This window comes from Salvelinus namaycush, chromosome 3 (assembly GCF_016432855.1).
Source record: "Salvelinus namaycush isolate Seneca chromosome 3, SaNama_1.0, whole genome shotgun sequence".
NCBI lineage: Eukaryota > Metazoa > Chordata > Actinopteri > Salmoniformes > Salmonidae > Salvelinus > Salvelinus namaycush.
In genome coordinates this window covers 81,179,133-81,199,981 of record NC_052309.1, presented here as the reverse complement: position 1 = coordinate 81,199,981, position 20,849 = coordinate 81,179,133, and the positions used below count along the sequence as shown (strand labels likewise).

General features: G+C 41.7%; 1 protein-coding gene across 2 annotated transcripts; it reads left to right on the top strand.

The window, feature by feature from the left end:
• Positions 1-1,232: 1,232 nt before the first annotated feature.
• Positions 1,233-20,467, top strand: LOC120040521 (3 beta-hydroxysteroid dehydrogenase type 7-like). 2 transcript variants are annotated; one of them, XM_038985641.1, is made up of 7 exons: positions 1,233-1,447; positions 7,901-8,163; positions 12,715-12,870; positions 14,465-14,573; positions 16,393-16,492; positions 17,059-17,221; positions 17,408-20,467. In XM_038985641.1, the coding sequence occupies exons 2-7, from the start codon at positions 8,004-8,006 to the stop codon at positions 17,818-17,820; spliced, it is 1,101 nt and encodes a 366-aa protein (XP_038841569.1). In that variant the 5' UTR covers positions 1,233-1,447; positions 7,901-8,003; the 3' UTR covers positions 17,821-20,467. The 2 variants fall into 2 exon arrangements, with proteins under 2 accessions (XP_038841569.1, XP_038841573.1); XM_038985645.1 differs by lacking the exon at positions 1,233-1,447 and adding an exon at positions 7,308-7,324.
• The last annotated feature ends 382 nt before the right edge of the window (positions 20,468-20,849 follow it).

Genomic DNA, 20,849 nt, shown 5'->3' with positions numbered 1-20,849 from the left:
AGTGGTCTAACTACATTAATGAAAACTCATCTTAGCTTTGGTAATGATCACAAAGTTTATCCAGAACTCAGATTGGAAGGTGTGGGCTTACTTGAGAAATCTTGTTATAATAAATATATAAGACAAATTCTTCATTCACAAAACCAACTTACACCGAGAGGAAAAATTTTCTGGAACATGCTTATTCCTGACATTGTCTGGAAAAATGCATGGTTAAGGCCTTACAAATATTGTATACCAAACAAAGTTAAGGAAGTGCACTTAAACATTTTACATAAGATATATTCATGTAATTCTATGATATCCAGATTTGTGGCTATTGATGATATCTGCGTTTTCTGTGAAAAAGAAGGTGAGAATCTGTCTCACTTGTTCTTTGAATGTAAATTTGTGTCAGAATTTTGGGAAAACCTTGTAAAATACTTGTTTACCATTATGAACACTAACCATGTTTTTGACTTGAAAGATATAATATTTTACTATTGCAATGATAACAAGACCATTGAAATGATTGTGATTTTTTTTAAATTCTTGTTGCCAAATATTTTATACACAAACAAAAATTCAAAACTTATATAGCAAAATTACAATTTTTTTAAATTTGAATTGAACTATTTTATTAAAACATTAACCCTAGTGAATAACAAGAATAACAAGAAAATAATTGTTACATTTTTTATATTTTTTTGTTTGTTTTAGTATTTTCTCGTTAACCTGCGTTCTGTTTTGTATGATGTAAGAATTTAAATTGTTGCATAAAAAAAAAAAAACGTCAAAAAAACTTAATTCAATTGTTGCCAGCAGCACAGTTGGTCACCAACGCTCTAGATAACATGAAAATAGCGCGAGTAAAATGGTCAGACTGAGGTTCTCTAATTTCTGTCTGGAAGTAGCTAGCCAATTTTAGCCAATTAGTTTAGGTGATTGACTGCGGTTGTGAGGTCAGAACGCTCGGACCAACCCTACTCCTCTCTGACGGCTCCGAATATACAAACGGACAATCTGACAACGCACTGAATTTACGAACGCACAGAGCGCACTCTGGCACTCCAAGGTGATTTTACGAACACAGAGATAAAATAGTCTTACAATGAACGTAATAATTGCTTGCGGCAGCTTTCGAAAATAAACAAATTCATTGGACTAGCGCCGTCCCATTGGTGCAAAGAGTTATGGGATATTAGATTTCCGTTTTCTTAGTCATCTGCAATCTAGCTTTCAGGGGGGAAGTACCAGACCCTAGTAGAATAATATCCATTTAGGGTCGTCAAGCGATTTTGTAATACATAGTAGTCTTTTTGATATCGTCTTTCCCGTACCTGTGTGGTACTATACTGTATGTCATCAGGGTGAGTGTGCATAGTGGAACGCACACAATGTCGTACAGGAACTTGCAGGCTTGCCGGAAACTGCAATGCTCTCGTGCATAGAGAGGATACAACAGAAGGTACGTTTGTCAGTCAAGTTCCACCTGAAAAACGGAGTGTTTCCTGTGTGTGTGAGAGCGATAGAGATGGAGAAATCTTGGTGCTTTCTAAATGAAGCCAAGTGGATTGCAAAGTGTAGTGTCAGAGGAGGAGGAGACACAAATACGGAAGACGCCATTATGTGGCGAAGAAGTATGCATTTTCTGAGCTGGTTTTGTTATTTTTTAACTTCATGAACTCTGCTTCTATAACAAGGGTGATTGAACTCACTCATGATAACCAATATGTTATTATGCAAAGTTGCATGTTGTAAAATAATTTACAAAACTATGTGAAGCCAAGTTGTAAAACCCTAAATAGGACATTTTAGAAGTTATTTATTGAATGTTTATCATTCATCCATTTAGGACATACCTCATTGAATGAGCATAACCCAAACATAATGGCTAAATGATTTACTGGAGTTGCATCGGGTTCACTTTGTTTTCAAGCATCTAGTGGCCTTCAAAATTAAACCGATGAGGCGCTGAGGTTTCTCCCTACCTAGGACACTTACAAGCTTGGTCTGTTCTTTTGGGGGCACTTTGTGACATGCATTTTAAAATAATAATTTGCAATCTTCATTGATAATTGATCAAGATTGTCAAAATCAGTTATAGTCCACATTCAACCAAATCAATGAGACTGTTTAGCAGATGGTAACTTAAAGTTCAGGATGGGTATAACGAGGCTGTTTAACCAGTAAATACTGCCTGATTCTGCGCTGTGAGTAATATGCTCTTGTTTAACCTGGCAATGACAATGTTTTGCAGTCTGTAGCTGAGACTATAGGTAACTTGTCTGTGAATCATGTGACTGTCTGGAAATTTGCAAGGAATGGAAATACAATACCGTGTGGGTCACTTTCCATGTAGGTCTAGGCTAGTACAATATCTGTTTCACAACATGTTGTCCATTCAAATGTTGCTGTGTGCATGACTTACAGGGCTGTTCAAGAAGGCTATTATTGGACACAGAGAGATGTTGGATGAATGGCCATGTTGTTAAAACAGGATAACAATAAGGCTTCTGACATTTGACATGATATTCAATCCAGTCCAGTCAGAGAGAAAGAATTAAAGGAATTAAGACTTTTTCAGACCACTGGGGCTGTCTGCTTCATTGCCCCAGACTCACAGGTAGTAGAGTTCTGTGGTTAAAATCATTGGCCAAGCCAAGCCAGTAAAAAAGACATATTACAACCTGTTGTGACAATTGCGTTGTTTGCTCTATAGCCATTAGTTCATACACCACCGTTATATACAATAAGGCCATGACAGCTAGAAGACAACAGTCACACAGTTGCGGAATAAATTCAACTACACATACTGTTTGACAGTTTACTAAATAAACAAACTATTGATTTACAACCACAGAGTTACCGCAAGTCAGCACAAAATCAACAGGAGCACTGCCTCCGCCATTCCAGCACCAATTCAACTTAAACATTTAAACATCATAAAATCAACAAGGCTATATATGCTTAGTTTAATAGACTGAAAACAAACTTAAAGATACCAAAAACAATTTAGTTCAATCGATGTTAAATATCGTGTGTGTGTGTGTGTGTGTGTGAGCAAGTAAAACAAAACATGTTGACTCACCCTACTTGTAGACTAGTTGAACGCCAATGCCATCCTCCTCTCTTTCATGTTGGGAAATCGGTCTGTGACTCTGTCATACACTTTTAGACAGACACTGATGACCAACTGGGTTGTGTGTTCTGAACAACACTTGTCTCAGTTTATAATGAGAATAGATGCTTTTCCATATACTTATGTAGGGTTGAAGTCGGAAGTTTACATACACCTTAGCCAAATACATTTAAACTCAGTTTTTCACAATTCCTGACATTTAATCCAAGAAAAATTCCCTGTTTTAGGTCAGTTAGGATCAGCACTTTATTTTAAGAATGTGAAATGTCAGAATAATAGTAGAGAGAATGATTTATTTCAGCTTTTATTTATTTTATCACGTTCCCAGTGGGTCAGAAGTTTACATACACTCAATTAGTATTTGGTAGCATTGCCTTTAAATTGTTTAACTTGGGTCAAACGTTTTGGGTAGCCTTCCACAAGCTTCCCACAATAAGTTGGGTGAATTTTGGCCCATTCCTCCTGACAGAGCTGGTGTAACTGAGTCAGGTTTGCAGGCCTCCTTGTTCGTACACACTTTTTCAGTTCTGCCCACAAATTTTCTATATGATTGAGGTCAGGGCTTTGTGATGGCCACTCCAATACCTTGACTTTGTTGTCCTTAAGCCATTTTTCCACAACGTTGGAAGTATGCTTGGAGTCATTGTCCATTTGGAAGACCCATTTGTGACCAAGCTTTAACTTCCTGACTGATGTCTTGAGATGTTGCTTCAATATATCCTCATAATTTTCCTACCTCATGATGTCATCTATTTTGTGAAGTGCACCAGTCCCTCCTGCAGCAAAGCACCCCCACAACATGATGCCGCCACCCCCGTGCTTCACGGTTGGGATGGTGTTCTTCGGCTTGCAAGCCTCCCCCTTTTTCCTCCAAACATAACGATGGTCATTACAGCCAAACAGTTTCATCAGACCAGAGGACATTTCTCCAAAAAGTATGATCTTTGTCCCCATGTGCAGTTGCAAACCGTAGTCTGGCTTTTTTATGGCGGTTTTGTAGCAGTGGCTTCTTCCTTGCTGAGCGGCCTTTCAGGTTATTTCGATATAGGACTCGTTTTACTGTGGATATAGATAATTTGTACCTGTTTCCTCCAGCATCTTCACAAGGTCCTTTACTGTTGTTCTGGGATTGATTTGCACTTTTCGCACCAAAGTACGTTCATCTCTAGGAGACAGAACATGTCTCCTTCCTGAGCGGTATGACGGCTGCGTGTCCCATGGTGTTTATACGTGCGTACTATTGTTTGTACAAGGTAGGCCTTGAAAGGTAGGCCTTGAAGGCCTTGAAAGGTAGGCCTAAGGTAGGCCTTGAAATACATCCACAGGCTAATTGACATCATTTGAGTCAATTGGAAGTGTCCCTATCAGAAGCTTCTAAAGCCTTGACATCATGTTCTGGAATTGTCCAAGCTGTTTAAAGGCACAGTCAACTTAGTGTATGTAAACTTCTGACCCACTTGAATTGTGATACAGTGAAATAATCTGTCTGTAAACAATTGTTGGAAAAATTACTTGTGTCATGCACAAAGTAGATGTCCTAACTGACTTGCCAAAACTATAGTTTGTTAACAAGAAATTTGTGGAGTGGTTGAAAAACGAGTTTTAATGACTCCAACCTAAGTGTATGTAAACTTCCCTGTCTATCGTAAATATATCCCTTTTTCTTATGAGTAATATTCATAATCCCAACAGTGATTCCTTATTGTTTGACCCCTTGATTACGACCCCTTGACAACGATCAGTCGAGGCGTCAGTAACTATCAACAAAGTGTTCTCAGTGTATTTATTGATGAGGTGCCATAACTAAGCTCCCAATCTCAAGGCTGAGGCCAGCTATCACACTCAAAAATAAAAAATAACCTTGTTAGATCAAATCACATTTGATTGGTCTGTTACACATTTTGCAGATGTTATCGCAGGTAATGCGAAATGTTTACGTTTGTAGCTTCAACAGTGCAGTAATAATTAACATTTCAAAACTATAAAATAAATGAAGAAATATCAGAACGAGCAATGTCAGGGTCCTTTATGTACATAATGGTGTGTGTATGGACAGTATATGAATAGAAAAGGTGTGTACAGCAGTAGTTATATAGGATAAGCCTTTAATAGAATACAGTATATACCAGTGGAGGCTGCTGAGGGGAGGATGGCTCATAATAATGGCTGGAATGGAGTGGTATCAACCACATGGAAACCGCGTTTTTGATGTGGTTGATACCATTCCATTGACTCCATTCCAGACAATATTATGAGCCGTCCTCCCCTCAGCAGCCTCCACTGGTATATACGTATGAAGTGGGTAAAACAGAATATAAACATTATTAAAGTGACCAGTGTTCAATGACTATGTACATAGGGCAGCAGTCTAAGGTGCATGGTAGAGTAGGCTGGCTAGTGGTGACTATTTAACAGTCTGATGGCCTGGAGATAAATGTGTTAATGGAATTGGTGTGTGTCTGTGTCCGTGTCTGTGGCGTGCCTGTATGTCGAGTGTTCATATGCATTGCTTTAAATGTAGTACCACCTATCATTTTAGGTGGACGTCTCTGAAATGTCTCTCTGTGCCTTATCCTGTAGCTTTGCTGTATGCCAGGATCTTTGGTGACGTGTGTGTGTGCAAGTAAAACATAACATGTTAACTCACCCTACTTGTAGACTAGTTGAACGCTAATGCCATCCTCTCTTTCATTTTGGGAAATCGGTGTATGACTCTGTCATACACTTTTAGTTTTTGTTGTTATAGGATACCTAGCTAAAATGCTTGCTAGCCTAACTACCTGGCATGGGCAACAATGAACCAGCTAAGTTAGCTAGCTAGTTAGTTACCGTGAGCCTACTCGGCTACATATTGAACTTCAATCGTCTCAGGCCAGTGGCACAACATATTCGTTTATGGTTAGATCAGAATTGATGTCATAATCATTGGCCTGTGCAGATAATTAAGTCCAAATCCCTTCTCCATCCATGGCTTAGGAAAGGGCGGATTTAGCAAGCTAGTTACTGCAGGACATCAACACAAGCAGACCAGAAAATGACGTTTTGCTTAGGAAGTTATTTGAATGGTCTGAAGCCAAATCCAAACTGGCCTCCCTTGGGGGGTGTTTTGTGGCACCAGGACAACCCACAGTTGAGCTCAGCTCAGTGCTGATTGGCTAATTATTATTATTATTTATTTATTTATTTATTTAATCAAGGGAGGCCAAATGCTTGCTGGCATCAATCAATCAAATGCTATGGCGGCAACATGTAATAGTCATTTGGTCCAGACAGCATCAGATACATGGGCTACACATTCTGAGACAGAGGGACGCTGTTGCGTTCGCTCGGATGATTTCTCCGGTGAGATTCAGCTACTTGCGAATTGACGTAAATTTATGAAAACACAGAGATGAAAGATACATTATTTTTTATTTTATTTTATTGGTTATATATTTGGGAAAGCCTGGTTTCCCTTGGTGTCCATGAATACACGCCACTGCTGACAGTGAATAATATATTTCTAATGAACATAGCAGGTCCGTACTGATTATGACTGTTCTAGTCCCCAAACCAGATTCCCTCTGTCATATAGCTAACTCAATAAATAAATCATTCAGTGCTCTACAGATGTTGCCTTCCTGTAGTTTTTTTTGTGTGGAATGTGAACTTGCGTGGGCGGGGTGTAGGATGCAGTAGAATTTCATGGCAACAGCCAGCAGCAGTGTTATACAGGAGCACAATCGAGAGCATACTGTCGGGCTGCATCACAGCCTGGTATGGCAACTCCACCGCTGCTGACGGTAAGGCGCTACAGTGTGGTACGCTCAGCCGAACGCACCATTGGGTGCACACTGCCTGCCCTCCAGGACACCTACAACACCAGGTCTCACAGGAAGGGCAAAAAGATCATCAGGAACCTCAGCCACCCGAGCCACGGCCTGTTCTCCCCGCTTCCATCACTGACGCGGGCAGTATAGGAGCATAATGGCAAAAACTGACAGACTGGCCAATAGCTTCAACCACCAGACCATAATGCTGCTGAATAGCCACCACTAGTCAGCTATTTGCTCCCTCTATGGACATTTTCCACCTCAACAAACATGTATCCTGCCCCCACCCCAATGGACATTTATCACTGTTACAGTTGGAAATATGTGTATATATTTTTTGGTGTATTGTTTCAATCACTTCCCTTTGACCTGCACTGTCGGAGCTCAGAGTGTAAGAATTTTACTGTACCTTGCTACTACATCTGCAACCCTGTGCATGCATGTGACTAATAAACTCTAATCTAATCATGGTGGCATATAGCCTATCTACAGTAAGCTACATTTAATCGAGAAGACCAATCGAGTTAATTTTGCATAGTGATCTTTGCCTTTCTTTGATGATAGAACAAACACTAAGTCGAAGGTCATCAATTAAGTCCAGTTTACGATCGCTGTGTACAAACCGATCAGGGCTGCGTTCAGTACGTTTTTACGTTCTGGAACGTTCATTTGAATGGAAACGGTGCTGTACTGAACGACCAGGGTTGGGGAACGAGGAGGGTTGGGGAACACTGTCAGCATGACCACGTGCCTTTTTAAAACACGTCACTCATTGCTTCTAGCCACACCTCGCCACATCTACCAAACGGTAGTCTATTCAAGGACGTACAAGAACCTTTTGAGGGAACGTGTCGTTCAGTACAAACCGTTGTTCAACGCAGCAAACGTTTAAGAGGACTGAACGCACCTCTACCTCTCCCTGTCTTTTTTACTTTTGTTCTCTCGTTGTTTATCTCCGCTCTTTTAGAACGTTGGATCGCAGAGGGAGTTGTAGAAGATCAACAAGGACGACTCGGTAACTAATCAACCTAACATCAATTGTTGATAGTAGCAACTAGCAACAGTGAAGAATGTCGACTAAAGAACGGGGCCTGGTTTATCTCGTCACCGGGGGCTGTGGGTTCCTCGGACAACACCTGTTACAGGTCCTTTTGGAGAAAGAGGATGCGGTAACAGAAATTCGGCTTTTTGACAAACACATCGACTCAAGTTTAAATGGCCACAGCACAGGTAAAACAAAAATATATGCTTGAAACATAAATTGTAAATGTCTGGCAGTTCACTGACATGCTCAAACACCATTTGTAGTTTTCTTGTCTAATAATGTTTTATGCATATTTCATTGACATAGCAGCCTCGTGTGGTGTATGGTTGAGTTGAAAACGGCTCATAAATGTCCAGAATGATTTGCAGTTGTGGGACTGGTGGAGTTTTAAACATGAAAGTTAAGCTACTCTTAACCCTTATTCATGGTGACAATTATTATTGGGCTAAGCTACTCCTAGCAAGATATATAGAGGCTCAAGTGGACAAGACCTCTAATCTTGAATGTTCAGGGGTTTATGCACTGAGAAGAGGTGGGGTGTCAACTCCTCAGTGAAACAGTTAGTGCGATAACCTAGACTAGCATCACAGACCTTTACCCACATACATACCCAATCAAATAGATTCTGGATATCAGCTGTATTCCATGAAAACTCTTTTCTGACACCCTTTATTTTTGGCTTACACCTTTCTTACTCATATATTCTCAGGCATAAGAACATGCACATTTTAATTTACTAACTTTGTACAAACTTTTATTCCATTGTCAGTCTTCACTACAGAAACAGAGCCATATATGGGATAGAGGTGGAGAGTGGGCAGTAGGTAGATGGACCGAGAGGGAGAGATGGGAAAGCTGAAAGTCAGATACATACTAGAGTGTGACAGAGATGAGAGTTAGCGAATGTCACTGAAAGGAAATGTTAGGATAGTAAACAACACATATCTACACTCTGCTGAGGTCACTTCTACATCTGAATTGCTTGCTGTTTGGGGGTTTAGGCTGGGTTTCTGTATAAGCACTTTGTGACATCTGCTGATGTAAAGCTCTTTATAAATGCATTTGATTTGACTGCATCGGTCTGCATGAACAATGTCATAACATGATGGGGTCATGGACACAGATGGCCCACACGCATCCTAATTCCATTTCCTGTTCTTGAACACTGCAGCCGGCCTATGTAATTTCCCCTAACCTGTGACATGTCACTGTCATAACAGGAATCTCCACCTGCACCCTGTCACCTTGTGTGACTTTTCAGTTTCTGTGGAATATGAATCAAAGGCAGGGCGGTATGTGGGGAAGGTTGCGCTCATCACAGAGTGACAGGTTTGTTGGACAGAGCCTTCCTCCAAACTCAGTGATAGAAGATCACTCCATAGATGTGTTTGACTGATGAGCTAAATACCTGGCATTGATTACAAATGAAATCGCCCATATAGGCTTACATTGTTAGTCTTTAACCTCTATATTGCCATAGGCTACATCCAGGTAATATTAGAACACCTTGTTTTTTCGTAAGTATCAAACATATATCAAATCAAGTTTATTTTATTTAGCCCTTCGTACATCAGCTAATATCTCGAAGTGCTGTACAGAAACCCAGCCTAAAACCCCAAACAGCAAGCAATGCAGGTGTAGAAGCACGGTGGCTAGGAAAAACTCCCTAGAAAGGCCAAAACCTAGGAAGAAACCTAGAGAGGAACCAGGCTATGAGGGGTGGCCAGTCCTCTTCTGGCTGTGCCGGGTGGAGATTATAACAGAACATGGCCAAGATGTTCAAAATGTTCATAAGTGACAAGCATGGTCAAATAATAATCAGGAATAAATGTCAGTTGGCTTTTCATAGCCGATCATTAAGAGTTGAAAACAGCAGGTCTGGGACAGGTAGGGGTTCCATAACCGCAGGCAGAACAGTTGAAACTGGAACAGCAGCAAGGCCAGGTGGACTGGGGACAGCAAGGAGTCATCATGCCCGGTAGTCCTGACGTATGGTCCTAGGGCTCAGGTTCTCCGAGAGAGAGAAATAAAGAGAGAAGGAGAGAATTAGAGAGAGCATACTTAAATTCACACAGGACACTGGATAAGACAGGAGAAGTACTCCAGATATAACCAACTGACCCTAGCCCCCCGACACATAAACTACTGCAGCATAAATACTGGAGGCTGAGACAGGAGGGGTCAGGAGACACTGTGGCCCCATCCGATGATACCCCCGGACAGGGCCAAACAGGAAGGATATAACCCCACCCACTTTGCCAAAGCACAGCCCCCGCACCACTAGAGGGATATCTTCAACCACCAACTTACAATCCTGAGACAAGGCCGAGTATAGCCCACAAAGATCTCCACCACAGCACAAACCAAGGGGGGGCGCCAACCCAGACAGGAAGATCACGTCAGTAACTCAACCCACTCAAGTGACGCACCCCTCCTAGGGACGGCATGATGAGAATGTGGTGAGAATGTGCTTTTCAAGTAGAGGAGATGTAGGGGCTGAGGAAAAATTGAAAAAATGATTTGCTTACCATTCATTATGTAGGCCAGTGGTATTCACCTCCTACTATGTCTGGAGCTTGCTGGTTTTCTGCTCTACCTGATTAATAATTGCACCCAGGTCTAAATCAGTCACTGATTAGAAGGGAACATTGAAAAAACGCAGTGGAGCTGGCTTCAAGGCCCAGACTTGAGTTTGAGGGATGTAGGCTATTCCAAGGCGTGCACAAAGCCTGGTGGCTGGTAGTATTCATATAGCCCAGCCAGGGGGAGGCCTATAGTACACTTTATGTAATCAGAGCTCATAGTCTAGTTCTAATCTCGCTGTAACAGTGAACTGAGACGACCAAGATGCTGTGATTGAATGAGATTTGAAACTTAACTTTGAGCATTTGCTTGAAATGTTTCTAAAGTATTTACGTTCTGTAGGTTCTCTTTAGATATGAAGCATACATATGTTTTCACAGAGAAGGTGTATGAGTGATTAAAACGATAACCAAAACCAAGAATTTAACTTGGTTATTGGTGTATATGTTGCGTAGCATGGGAACTGCTGCTGCATCTCATGTAGTTACAGTAGCCTAGTAAGAGAGGGGCTTGTACACTTCAGAGGACAAGGTTGACTGAAGCTTTCACTTCCTGTAATTACTTCAATTACAGTTGCTGTAGTTACTGGGTAATTACAGAACCTAGCTTTGGTTTGGTTCAATGGAATCATCATATAATGTCAGATCCTTAAAAGGTTCTACAGCTGCACCATCGAGAGCATCCTGACTGGTTGCATCACTGCCTGGTATGGCAACTGCTCGGCCCCCGACCGCAAAACACTACAGAGGATAGTGCGAATGGCCCAAAACATCACTGGGGCAAGCTTCCTGCCATCCAGGACCTTTATACCAGGCGGTGTCAGAGGAAGGCCCTGAAAATTGTCAAAGACTCCAGCCACCCTAGTCATAGACTGTTCTCTTTGCTACCACACGGCAAACGGTACCGGAGCACCAAGTCTAGGTCCAAGAGGCTTCTAAACAGCTTCTACCCCCAAGCCATAAAACTCCTGAACATCTAGTCAAATGGCTACCCAGACTATTCACATTTGCCCCCCCCCCCCCCCCCCCCCCCCCCCCCCCCCTCTCCACACCACTGCCACTCTCTGTTGTCATCTATGCATAGTCAGTTTAATTAACTCTACCTACATGTACGTACTACCTCAACTAACTGGTGCCCCCGCACATTGACTATGTACCGCCACCCCCCTGTATATATTGTTATTTTTTACTGCTCATCTTTAATTACTTGTTGCTTTTATCTCTTATTCTTATCTGTATTTTTTTTAAACTGCACTGTCGGTTAGGGGCTCGTAAGTAAGCACTTCACTGTAAGGTCTACTACACCTGTTGTATTCAGCGCATGTGACTAATACAATTTGATTTGATTTGCTACTTAACCAAGCCACTGAGGCAGAGCTGAAAGAGACAGCTGCAGTAGTGTGACTTCAAGGCAAGAGTGTGTTTTTTAAGAGTCGGGACCATTCCTGTGGTTACTTGGACTCCAGCCCCGTCCTGGCTTCATGGTCATCAGATATATTTCAAGGCCATGATCTAGATAAGCCAAGCCAGGGACAGCACATTGAGAATAAGGGCAGCTTCTTTTCCATCTTATCATTCCAAGAAGGAAAGACGGAACAAACAGACAAATGCTCTCAAAAGACACATTTGTGAAGAACGTGATTTTGTTGTGACCCACCTACCGGTGTTCCAATAAACATAAAGACCTTGTACGAGAAGACGTTAATTGTGGTGGGGTGATTGGGTCTTTTATAGCAACAGTCAGATTACATTTTTCCCAGAAACAGAGACAGAGTTCCTCAGTGGACCCAGCTTTGGTTAGGTAGCTAGGCGATGTAGGATCTGATTTAGAGGAAACAAATTAACATTCAAGTCAAAGAATGAAAGAATACTTCATATAGCCATGGAAACATGCATAGAAAGACTTGGTTCCTCCTCACACAACATATGTACCTAGACCTTCTAACCACAATATGTCTGATTCTTCTCTTAGGCTATTATTCTGTACATGATGTCCATGTCTTGTTGTCCAATCTCAATCTAGGATCAATTGTATTATTGTGCATTGTAGATCAGTTTATAGATATTTCATTCCGGTGAAAACAATCTCTTTTACATTATATCTAACATTTTACAACCCCCCCCCTCCACTTTTCTCCCTCTCTCCCCCGTCAGAGCGGGTAAAGGTGGTGGTGACGCAGGGGGACATCACAGATTACTCCAGTGTCCTGGAGGTGTCCAAGGGGGCAGACCTGGTCATCCACACGGCCAGCCTGGTGGATGTCTGGCACAGAGTCCCTGAGACAGTCATCCAGGCTGTGAATGTTCAAGGTAAGGGCTCAGACAGACACAGCAATAGCATTCACTGGCCGAGAATACGCACCGATTTTTACATGTAGAATCGCATAAGAAATGTGGTCAGTCAGACGTCTACAGCGGGTGGTCCCTAAAACACAGCGCGCTGAACGGTGGGCAGACGAACACTAGATCCACATTCGGTGCGATGTGTGGAAGCCTTAAGACACAGGAGGATTTACGAAGAAGGGAATGGAGAATATGTTGAGGGAAAGGAAAAGAGAAGAGGGAGAAATGGTTGCCTTGGAGATGATTGAACGAGACAAACATAGGAGGGGTGGTTGGCTTCTCTTGACTGTAAATTAATACCACAACAGGAACTGTTATGGAGACTCATGAAAACCCATGAAATAGTGTTCCCTAAAGTTATTGTGATTCATGGTATAACCCACGTTTTTCCTGTTTGCCTGTCGCCTCTCCCTTCCTATAGTGCCTGGTGTTTTCCTCTGAACATTCTGACTATAAAACTGCCCCTTGAGTCTGTTAAAGGATGACAACTACAACAATGGTTTTATAGTCACTTATTGAAGGGATTCTGCTGCTCTCTGTGATCCACTGCAAGTCATCTGGTTTCTATTAAACTAACAACATCAAATTAAAATAGCAAGCCCTTTGAAGCATTATATAAGCCCAATTAATTTAACACTGACACTTTGTTTCCAGTTTGTAGTTATTCTGTCTATTCCCTGTCTCCTGGGTGGCCTACTGTGGTGTGTGTGTGTCTCACTGTCCCAGATCTGGGTATCTGTCCCATATTTCTGCTCTTCATTTCTTGGAAAATGTGACATTGTCCTCACAGGAATAGTTGTTTGTATTAGTTAGTGTAATTACTGTATATCAGATGTTTCAAATCCTTCTAGGATGTTTGTGTTGAGCTCTGAGAACACTTTTCATCCGGGGCTAGTTGTAACGGAATTCCTCCTCCTCTTCATCCGAAGAGGAGGAGCAGGGATTCGACCAAAATGCAGCGTTGGAATAGGACATAATGAATTTATTTAACAAGACAAAAAACGAACTAACTTGAATAACTAACAAAATAACAAAACGGAGTAGACAGACCTGGACATGCGAACTTACATAAAACGAAGAACTCACGAACAGGAAAATGACTACACAAAAGAACGAACGTACAAACAAACCGAGACAGTCCTGTGTGGCGCGACAAACACAGACACAGGAGACAACCACCCACAACAAACAATGTGAAAACACCTACCTTAATATGGCTCTCAATCAGAGGAAATGAAAACCACCTGCCTCTAATTGAGAACCATATCAGGTCACCCTTTAACAAACATAGAAACACATAACATAGACTACCCACCCAAACTCACGCCCTGACCGTCAAACACATACAAAATAACAGAAAACCGGTCAGGAACGTGACACTAGTTCCTAGAACATGCTCCTCCAAGTGCTCATCTTCTGCCAACGTCTCTGTCCAGATGTTCTGCACGCACTTCCTGTTGACCGCATCACACCCTAGCCCTTTCTTTCTGCAATTAAATCAATGATAACCTCTCGTTATCGGCCTCTAGAATGTTTCTCTTCCTCCCTCCGTCTCTAACAGGAACTGTGAATGTGATCAATGCATGTGTGGAGAATGGTATTCAGTATCTGGTCTACACCAGCAGCATGGAGGTGGTCGGCCCCAATGTGAAAGGAGACCCCTTTATCAGGTAGAGTTTTACTTCACAAATATCTGTTTCTCCTTTAGGCTTTCGTTATTTTTTTCCTCTTTCCACTAAATCACTACCTCTCCTCCATCTGTCTTTTGTCTAGCCCGTATGGTCGAGATTTCCCTTATCTGTATTATATCAGGCATGTGACTATTTATTTTATTTTCTGATTTCTCTATGAACTTGTATGTCTCTATTCTTCCCTAATTCTCCATCGAGAGACATTTACTGCGAGGAGAGATGGTCAGGGGAAAGATGGGAGACAGGAATAGAGAGAGACTATAAATAATATTATTATGAGAGAAATGAAAGATAGAGAGCATTCCAGTCATAGTGTTGCGTTAAGGTCTAGTAGATGATGGACATTAAGCAGAGCCCACATCAAGGCACGCTTCCTTCATCCCTCTCTCTCTCATCCTTCCCTCTCTTACACAGACAAAAACACTAGCCTCTCTGATGTGGCAGACATGTTATGCTATACACAGAGTATACAAAATATTAAGAACACCTGCTCATTCGACGACAGACTGACCAGGTGAAAGCGATGATCCCTTATTGATGTCAAATCCACATAAATCAGTGTAGATGAAGAGGAAGGATTTTTAAGCCTTGAGACAATTGAGACATGGATTGTGTATGTGTGCCATTCAGAGGGTGAATGGGCAAGACAAAATATTTAAGTGCCTTTTGAACGGGTTATGGTAGTAGGTGCCAGGCGCACCGGTTTGTATCAAGAACTGCAACACTGTTGAGTTTTTCACACTCAACAGTTTCCCGTGTGTATTAAGAATGGTCCACCACCCAAAGGACATCCAGCCAACTGTGGGAAGCATTGGAATCAACATGGGCCGGCATCCATGTGGAATGCTTTCAACACCTTGTAGAGCCCATGCCCCGACAAATTGAGGTTGTTCTGAGGGAGAAAGTGGGGGGGGGGGGGGGGGGGGGGGGGGTGAAACTCAATATCAGGAAGGTGTTCCTAATGTTTGGTAAACTAGGTGTGTTTAGGAATGTACTTATCACATATGGTCCCTATAAGAAGATAAGTGGATATGTGACAAAGATGATGACAGTCAGTATTAGGAACATCACAGGATAGAATTCATCTGCACCATTGAATTGAAGCTGCACATTGCCAGTTCAATATGAACATAGCCAGGCCGATGTACTTTGCAATGCTCTGTGATGATGTCAGGAAAACTGTGTGGCAACATTAACTAAATCATAATAACAGCCCTGTGTTAGGTAATCGGCTCAGGTACACAAAGCCTTAAAGCACTGTCTGGTTCTACCTGTTTTAGGCTGGCAGGTCCTGGGAGCCGTAGATGTTTTTGTGTAGCGTCATTGTATCTCTTTCGTAACACGTTAAACTCATTTCTGTCATACCAAGGAATTAGTGACAGAGAGAGAGGGATGAGGGAAATAGTTAATCACCAGCCAACCCTGAAATCGTCCTGCCAGCTGTCGCATGTTGAAGATATTTTCCAGAGGCAGACAGACCCGCGCACACACACTGTGGATTTGCAGATGTGTTTGCCATTCTCTTCCTTTCACATCAGCACTCAGTGTCTGTAAAAATGTCTGTCAGCCTTTACATGCATGACTGACTTTGCTAAAATATTCACAGAAACAACAGGATGAGTCCTGCACAGCCAGCAAGGAGAAACAACACCATGAAACTGCCAATGTCCATCTGGCTATTATACTGCATCATTCCACTTCCACATGTGAATGTGATATTCTGTTCCAAGGTCATCAAATAATAACACCTCCCCCCCCCCCCCCGTCTCCCGTCTCCCTCTCTCTCTTTCATGCACAGAGGTGATGAAGACACCATCTACAATGTTTATCACGATATGCCCTACCCCAGGAGCAAGGCCAAGGCAGAGGAACTGGTGCTGGAGGCCAACGGCAATAAGGTACTTGTATTAACACATCATACTTCATACAAAGACGCGGTAATAACACACACAGACCAACTCACACTTTTATTTGATGGACATTTGAAAGATCCGGGGGATAGTTGCCTTTAAACGTACCCTCATTAATAGCCTGATTCAGATAGGGAAGCCCTTCATGGACCTTATTCAGATACTTATTCTCTCTCTTTGACTGAACTGCTCCAAAAGGTACCGCAGAACACAAATATACTATAGTAATCCATGAAAAAAATGTTTTGGAGCTTATGATACATGTAATATTTTTTCGCCCAATGGCCATATTTGTGCTGTTACTCTGCACGAAAAACTAATATTTCAGAGTTATGATAAATGGTAGAATTCTTTTCGACTGTTACTCTGCCAAAAAGCTGTTTAAGTGTTCTCTTGTGGCCTTGTGTGTTAGTCTACTCCACCCTTCTGTTAACATGTTGAGTTAAAACTGCATATTTGGGATTCTGGGTTTCAAAACTGTTTTCGTTTCCCGTCCTTTCCCATCTGTTTCTAATGCTCTGTTACCACATCCTTCCTTTCCTCTCTCTGGCCAGGTGAATGAAGGGGCCTGCTTGTACACATGCTCCCTCCGTCCCACAGGGATCTATGGTGAGCAGCACCAGCTGATGAGGGACTTCTATCAGATGGGTGTGAGGACAGGGGGCTGGATCATTCGAGGCGTCCCAAAGGACACGGAACATGGTCGTGTCTATGCAGGTGAGTCCTGAAACGCATGCTGATACCTAGCCACACCTACAAGATCTTGAGTCGTCCTTTTAGCTGATTTTCTACTGGGCTCTTGGTTATGTACCAAGGTGGCTACTTAACTTGTTCCACAGCCCTAGTGGATTAGGCTAGTGGTATGCACGTTCTCAGCATAGTCTTTTTTTTTTTTTTTTTCAGGTAACGTGGCTTGGATGCATCTGCTGGCTGCTCGCTCCCTGAGAGAGCACCCCCAAAGGCTTGGAGGGGAAGTTTACTTCTGCTATGACGACTCACCCTACAAGAGTTATGAGGATTTCAACATGCAGTTCCTGTCTGGGTTCAACTTCCGCCAGGTCCGTGTGCCGCTATTGGTGCTGTGGTTGGTGGCGTGCCTGAATGACCTGCTCCGCTGGGTGCTGAAGCCTGTGTGCAGCTACACACCATTACTCAACCGCTACACACTCGCTGTGGCCAGCACCTCCTTCACAGTGGGTTCAGACAAGGCCCAGCGCCACTTCCAGTACCGCCCCCTCTATGACTGGGACCAGTGCAAGGCCCGCACACAGAGATGGGTGGACACCTTTCCCTTCGCAGGCCCCAAGGACTCCTGATCTGGGCTGATCTGCTGGTCTGGTGGAACCTTGTCTGGGCTAAACCGATGCACCACACATCATAACCTGGGATGGATGGAGGAGTGAGAGGACTTTCTCAGATTTATATTCTCACTATGTTTGCTCCATCATAAGCAGTATTATCATTACATGTATGCATACGAACTCTTGACCCCTGAACTCTTTAACCCTGAACTATGACCTCCTGCACGTGTTCTTCAAAAATGGTTATGTCCTCCTACCTGTCACTACTTGTGGCTAGCCTGTAGCTCCTCAGGCAAAATGATGACAAGGCATGTTCCACACTGAAATGGGTCACTTATCCATCCCATGATCTTCTGATTCACATGAGACCCTTCCCAGCCCTAAATAAGAGATAATACATTGGAGATTCAATATAAAAAGTTTGGGGCTTTATCGGACATTGCAATATTCATCTTCTTAAAAAAGGGGTAGATATAATGTGATTGTAGTCATAAAAGGGCGTAGGTATGTGATCTAGGAATGCTGCTCATGAATTGTTTTGAGTCTATTTCCAACAATACACAGTGCAATACATTGCTATACATATTTTGCAATACATACATGAAAATGCAATACATTTTCCACAAGACATCATCACTACATAGACTTGATCTGTTTTTGTTGAAGAGCACTAGTGCAGAAGATAAGTATTTACATCTTAAACATGCATTAATGCACAAAGAAAATATTGTCTGATTATGTCCTATGTGATTTTAGAGTTTTATGAATCACCTGCTATACATTAAGGTGATTTTATCATCTGAATGCACTGCCAATTTAAAAACAACAATTAAAAAATCATTAAAGATAACATTTCCCAGTGCAGTCAGATTTAAACTTCAGACAGAGAAACGGTTAATTTTATATTTCATGCCTATTGATTATTATTATAATTTTGAGAAGTAGCGTTACTTAAAGAGCAACTGAAAGCAATAAAAAACTTAGGCCATTTTCTACCAGAGAATAGAATATATGTCTCAAACCAACTACATTAATGAAATGTAAGCATTTCATGAGACACCTATAAAAGATGTGTAACATGAAACTATTGTCCCATTTACAATGTGTAATTTATTAACGGTCCCTAACTAGCCCCAGAGATAGGCTATCTAAAGTCAAAACAATTTTGACACTGTCGCACACCAGCCGGCAAAGAAGTTGGATAACTTGCTAGCTAATTTAGGCTTCTTCCAGACACAAGACCCTGTTAACTTGAAACAGTCTATCTCAAAGGGTGTGTACTGTTTAGGCAGAGTGTAAGTACAAATGCTTCCCACGTCGGAACAAACACAAGAGACACCCACATCAAGGAGCACCTGCGAGACCCAAAACTCGTTTAGTTTAATTTCCTAATGAGGAGAATTGAAACCAGGACTCAATCAGGAAGTTCAGCCCCCTTTAAGAAAACAATAGACATACTTGGAACACAGAATTGGTTGAATGGTATCAAACACATGGTTTCCATGTGTTTGATCCATGTGTTTGATGCCATTCCATTAGCTCCATTCCAGCCATTATTATGAGCCGTTCTCCCCTCCTCAGCCCCTGTGACTTGGAAAGCATACGCTTTCAGTTTTGAATATTGTATTGAATATGTATTATGTATTTATTTGTTTAATTCCAAATACAACTATTTTAATTAATTCAAAGTTTATTTGTTTTTTATAAGGTAAATATGATACTATCAAAGACACAATGCATGATTTTTGCAGAAAACGGCCTAGGTCCACTATGGTGACCTCGGAAACGGCAAAATAAACTAAATGGAGAAACATATGGAATACATGTTAACAACACATTCATTACACGTCCTTTACATAGTCCCAGTCGGTATTAGATAGAACGTTGCGCCCCTGCCTGCCTGTGGGGAAAACAACTTGTGGTTACCTTTTTCAAACGTAATTTTCTTGTTGTCTGCTTGTTTTAGTCAATTACAAAACGAATTACAATTACAAAAAAGTACAACGTCTAAAGATTACTTTTCAACATTGCCTGTGATGGGAGTCACCTTGGTCATGATAGGGGCTGCACCAAATGATTGATGTATTATAATAATTGATTATGCTTATGTTGTATTAATGGAAGGGCTATAAGACACTCCCCCACTACATTTATAGGGTCCTGGACCACAGATTAGCAATATATATATGCATTATAAGGTTTAATACTGTTCCACAGTTCTTTTCTAGTCTCTGCCTCTTATAAGAAACGGTCTGAGCAGATGTGTGAGCCATTGCAGTCAAAACAGGGTGTCTGTGAGAAAGCGCCTCAAGGCTTAAAGACATACATAGACAGAGACCCCTGCAGGGGAGTAAATAGATAAGAGACAAGTCAGACATACCACTGTAAGCCACACGGGAATGGAAAATGACTGCTGAGCCCTTAGAAAACACTGGAACTATTGTTTTCTCCTGCAAGTTTGCATAACTGTATATGCATGGGCTTGGTCTCATGAGTAGAAGGTGTTGACGTAGGCAGTTACACCACTAGGGGTTGACTGCAAGTATATTAAAGCAACTGATCTTTTTTATTTTGCAGAATTTACTCTGAAACATACGTGCTGTGTTTCCGTTGTCAACTTCTGTCTGCATTTGCATTAATAAAGGTTTCATTGATTTACTTACCAATAAGCCAATGATTGACAAGGAACAAGGAACCTACCCCAACACCTGCTCCCAAGCATTCTCACTACTTAGAAAGACTAATATTGTAGGGATTCCCTCATGCCCCTTTTTATGACGGTGCTAGCAGCCACTGTGAGACCAACAGCACAAACGAACAGAATATACAGCTACAAGTAATCATTGGAGTTAAAGACTATACTATACTTAACAAAAATATAAACAAAATATGCAAAAATGTTAGTAAGTAACAGTTCATATAAGGAAATCAGTTAATAAATAAATTATGCAGTAATCTATGGATTTCACATGACTGGGAAAACAGATATGCATCTGTTGGTCACAGATACCTTAACAAAAAAGGCAGGGGCGTGGTTCAGAAAA

Bases quoted from the DNA above. Each gene is read 5' to 3' on its own strand.
- LOC120040521 (XM_038985641.1), top strand. From the start codon at position 8,004: ATGTCGACTAAAGAACGGGGCCTGGTTTATCTCGTCACCGGGGGCTGT. The intron at 8,164-12,714 runs GTAAAACAAAAA...CTCCCCCGTCAG, and splicing joins TTTAAATGGCCACAGCACAG to AGCGGGTAAAGGTGGTGGTG. The intron at 16,493-17,058 runs GTACTTGTATTA...CTCTCTGGCCAG, and splicing joins TGGAGGCCAACGGCAATAAG to GTGAATGAAGGGGCCTGCTT.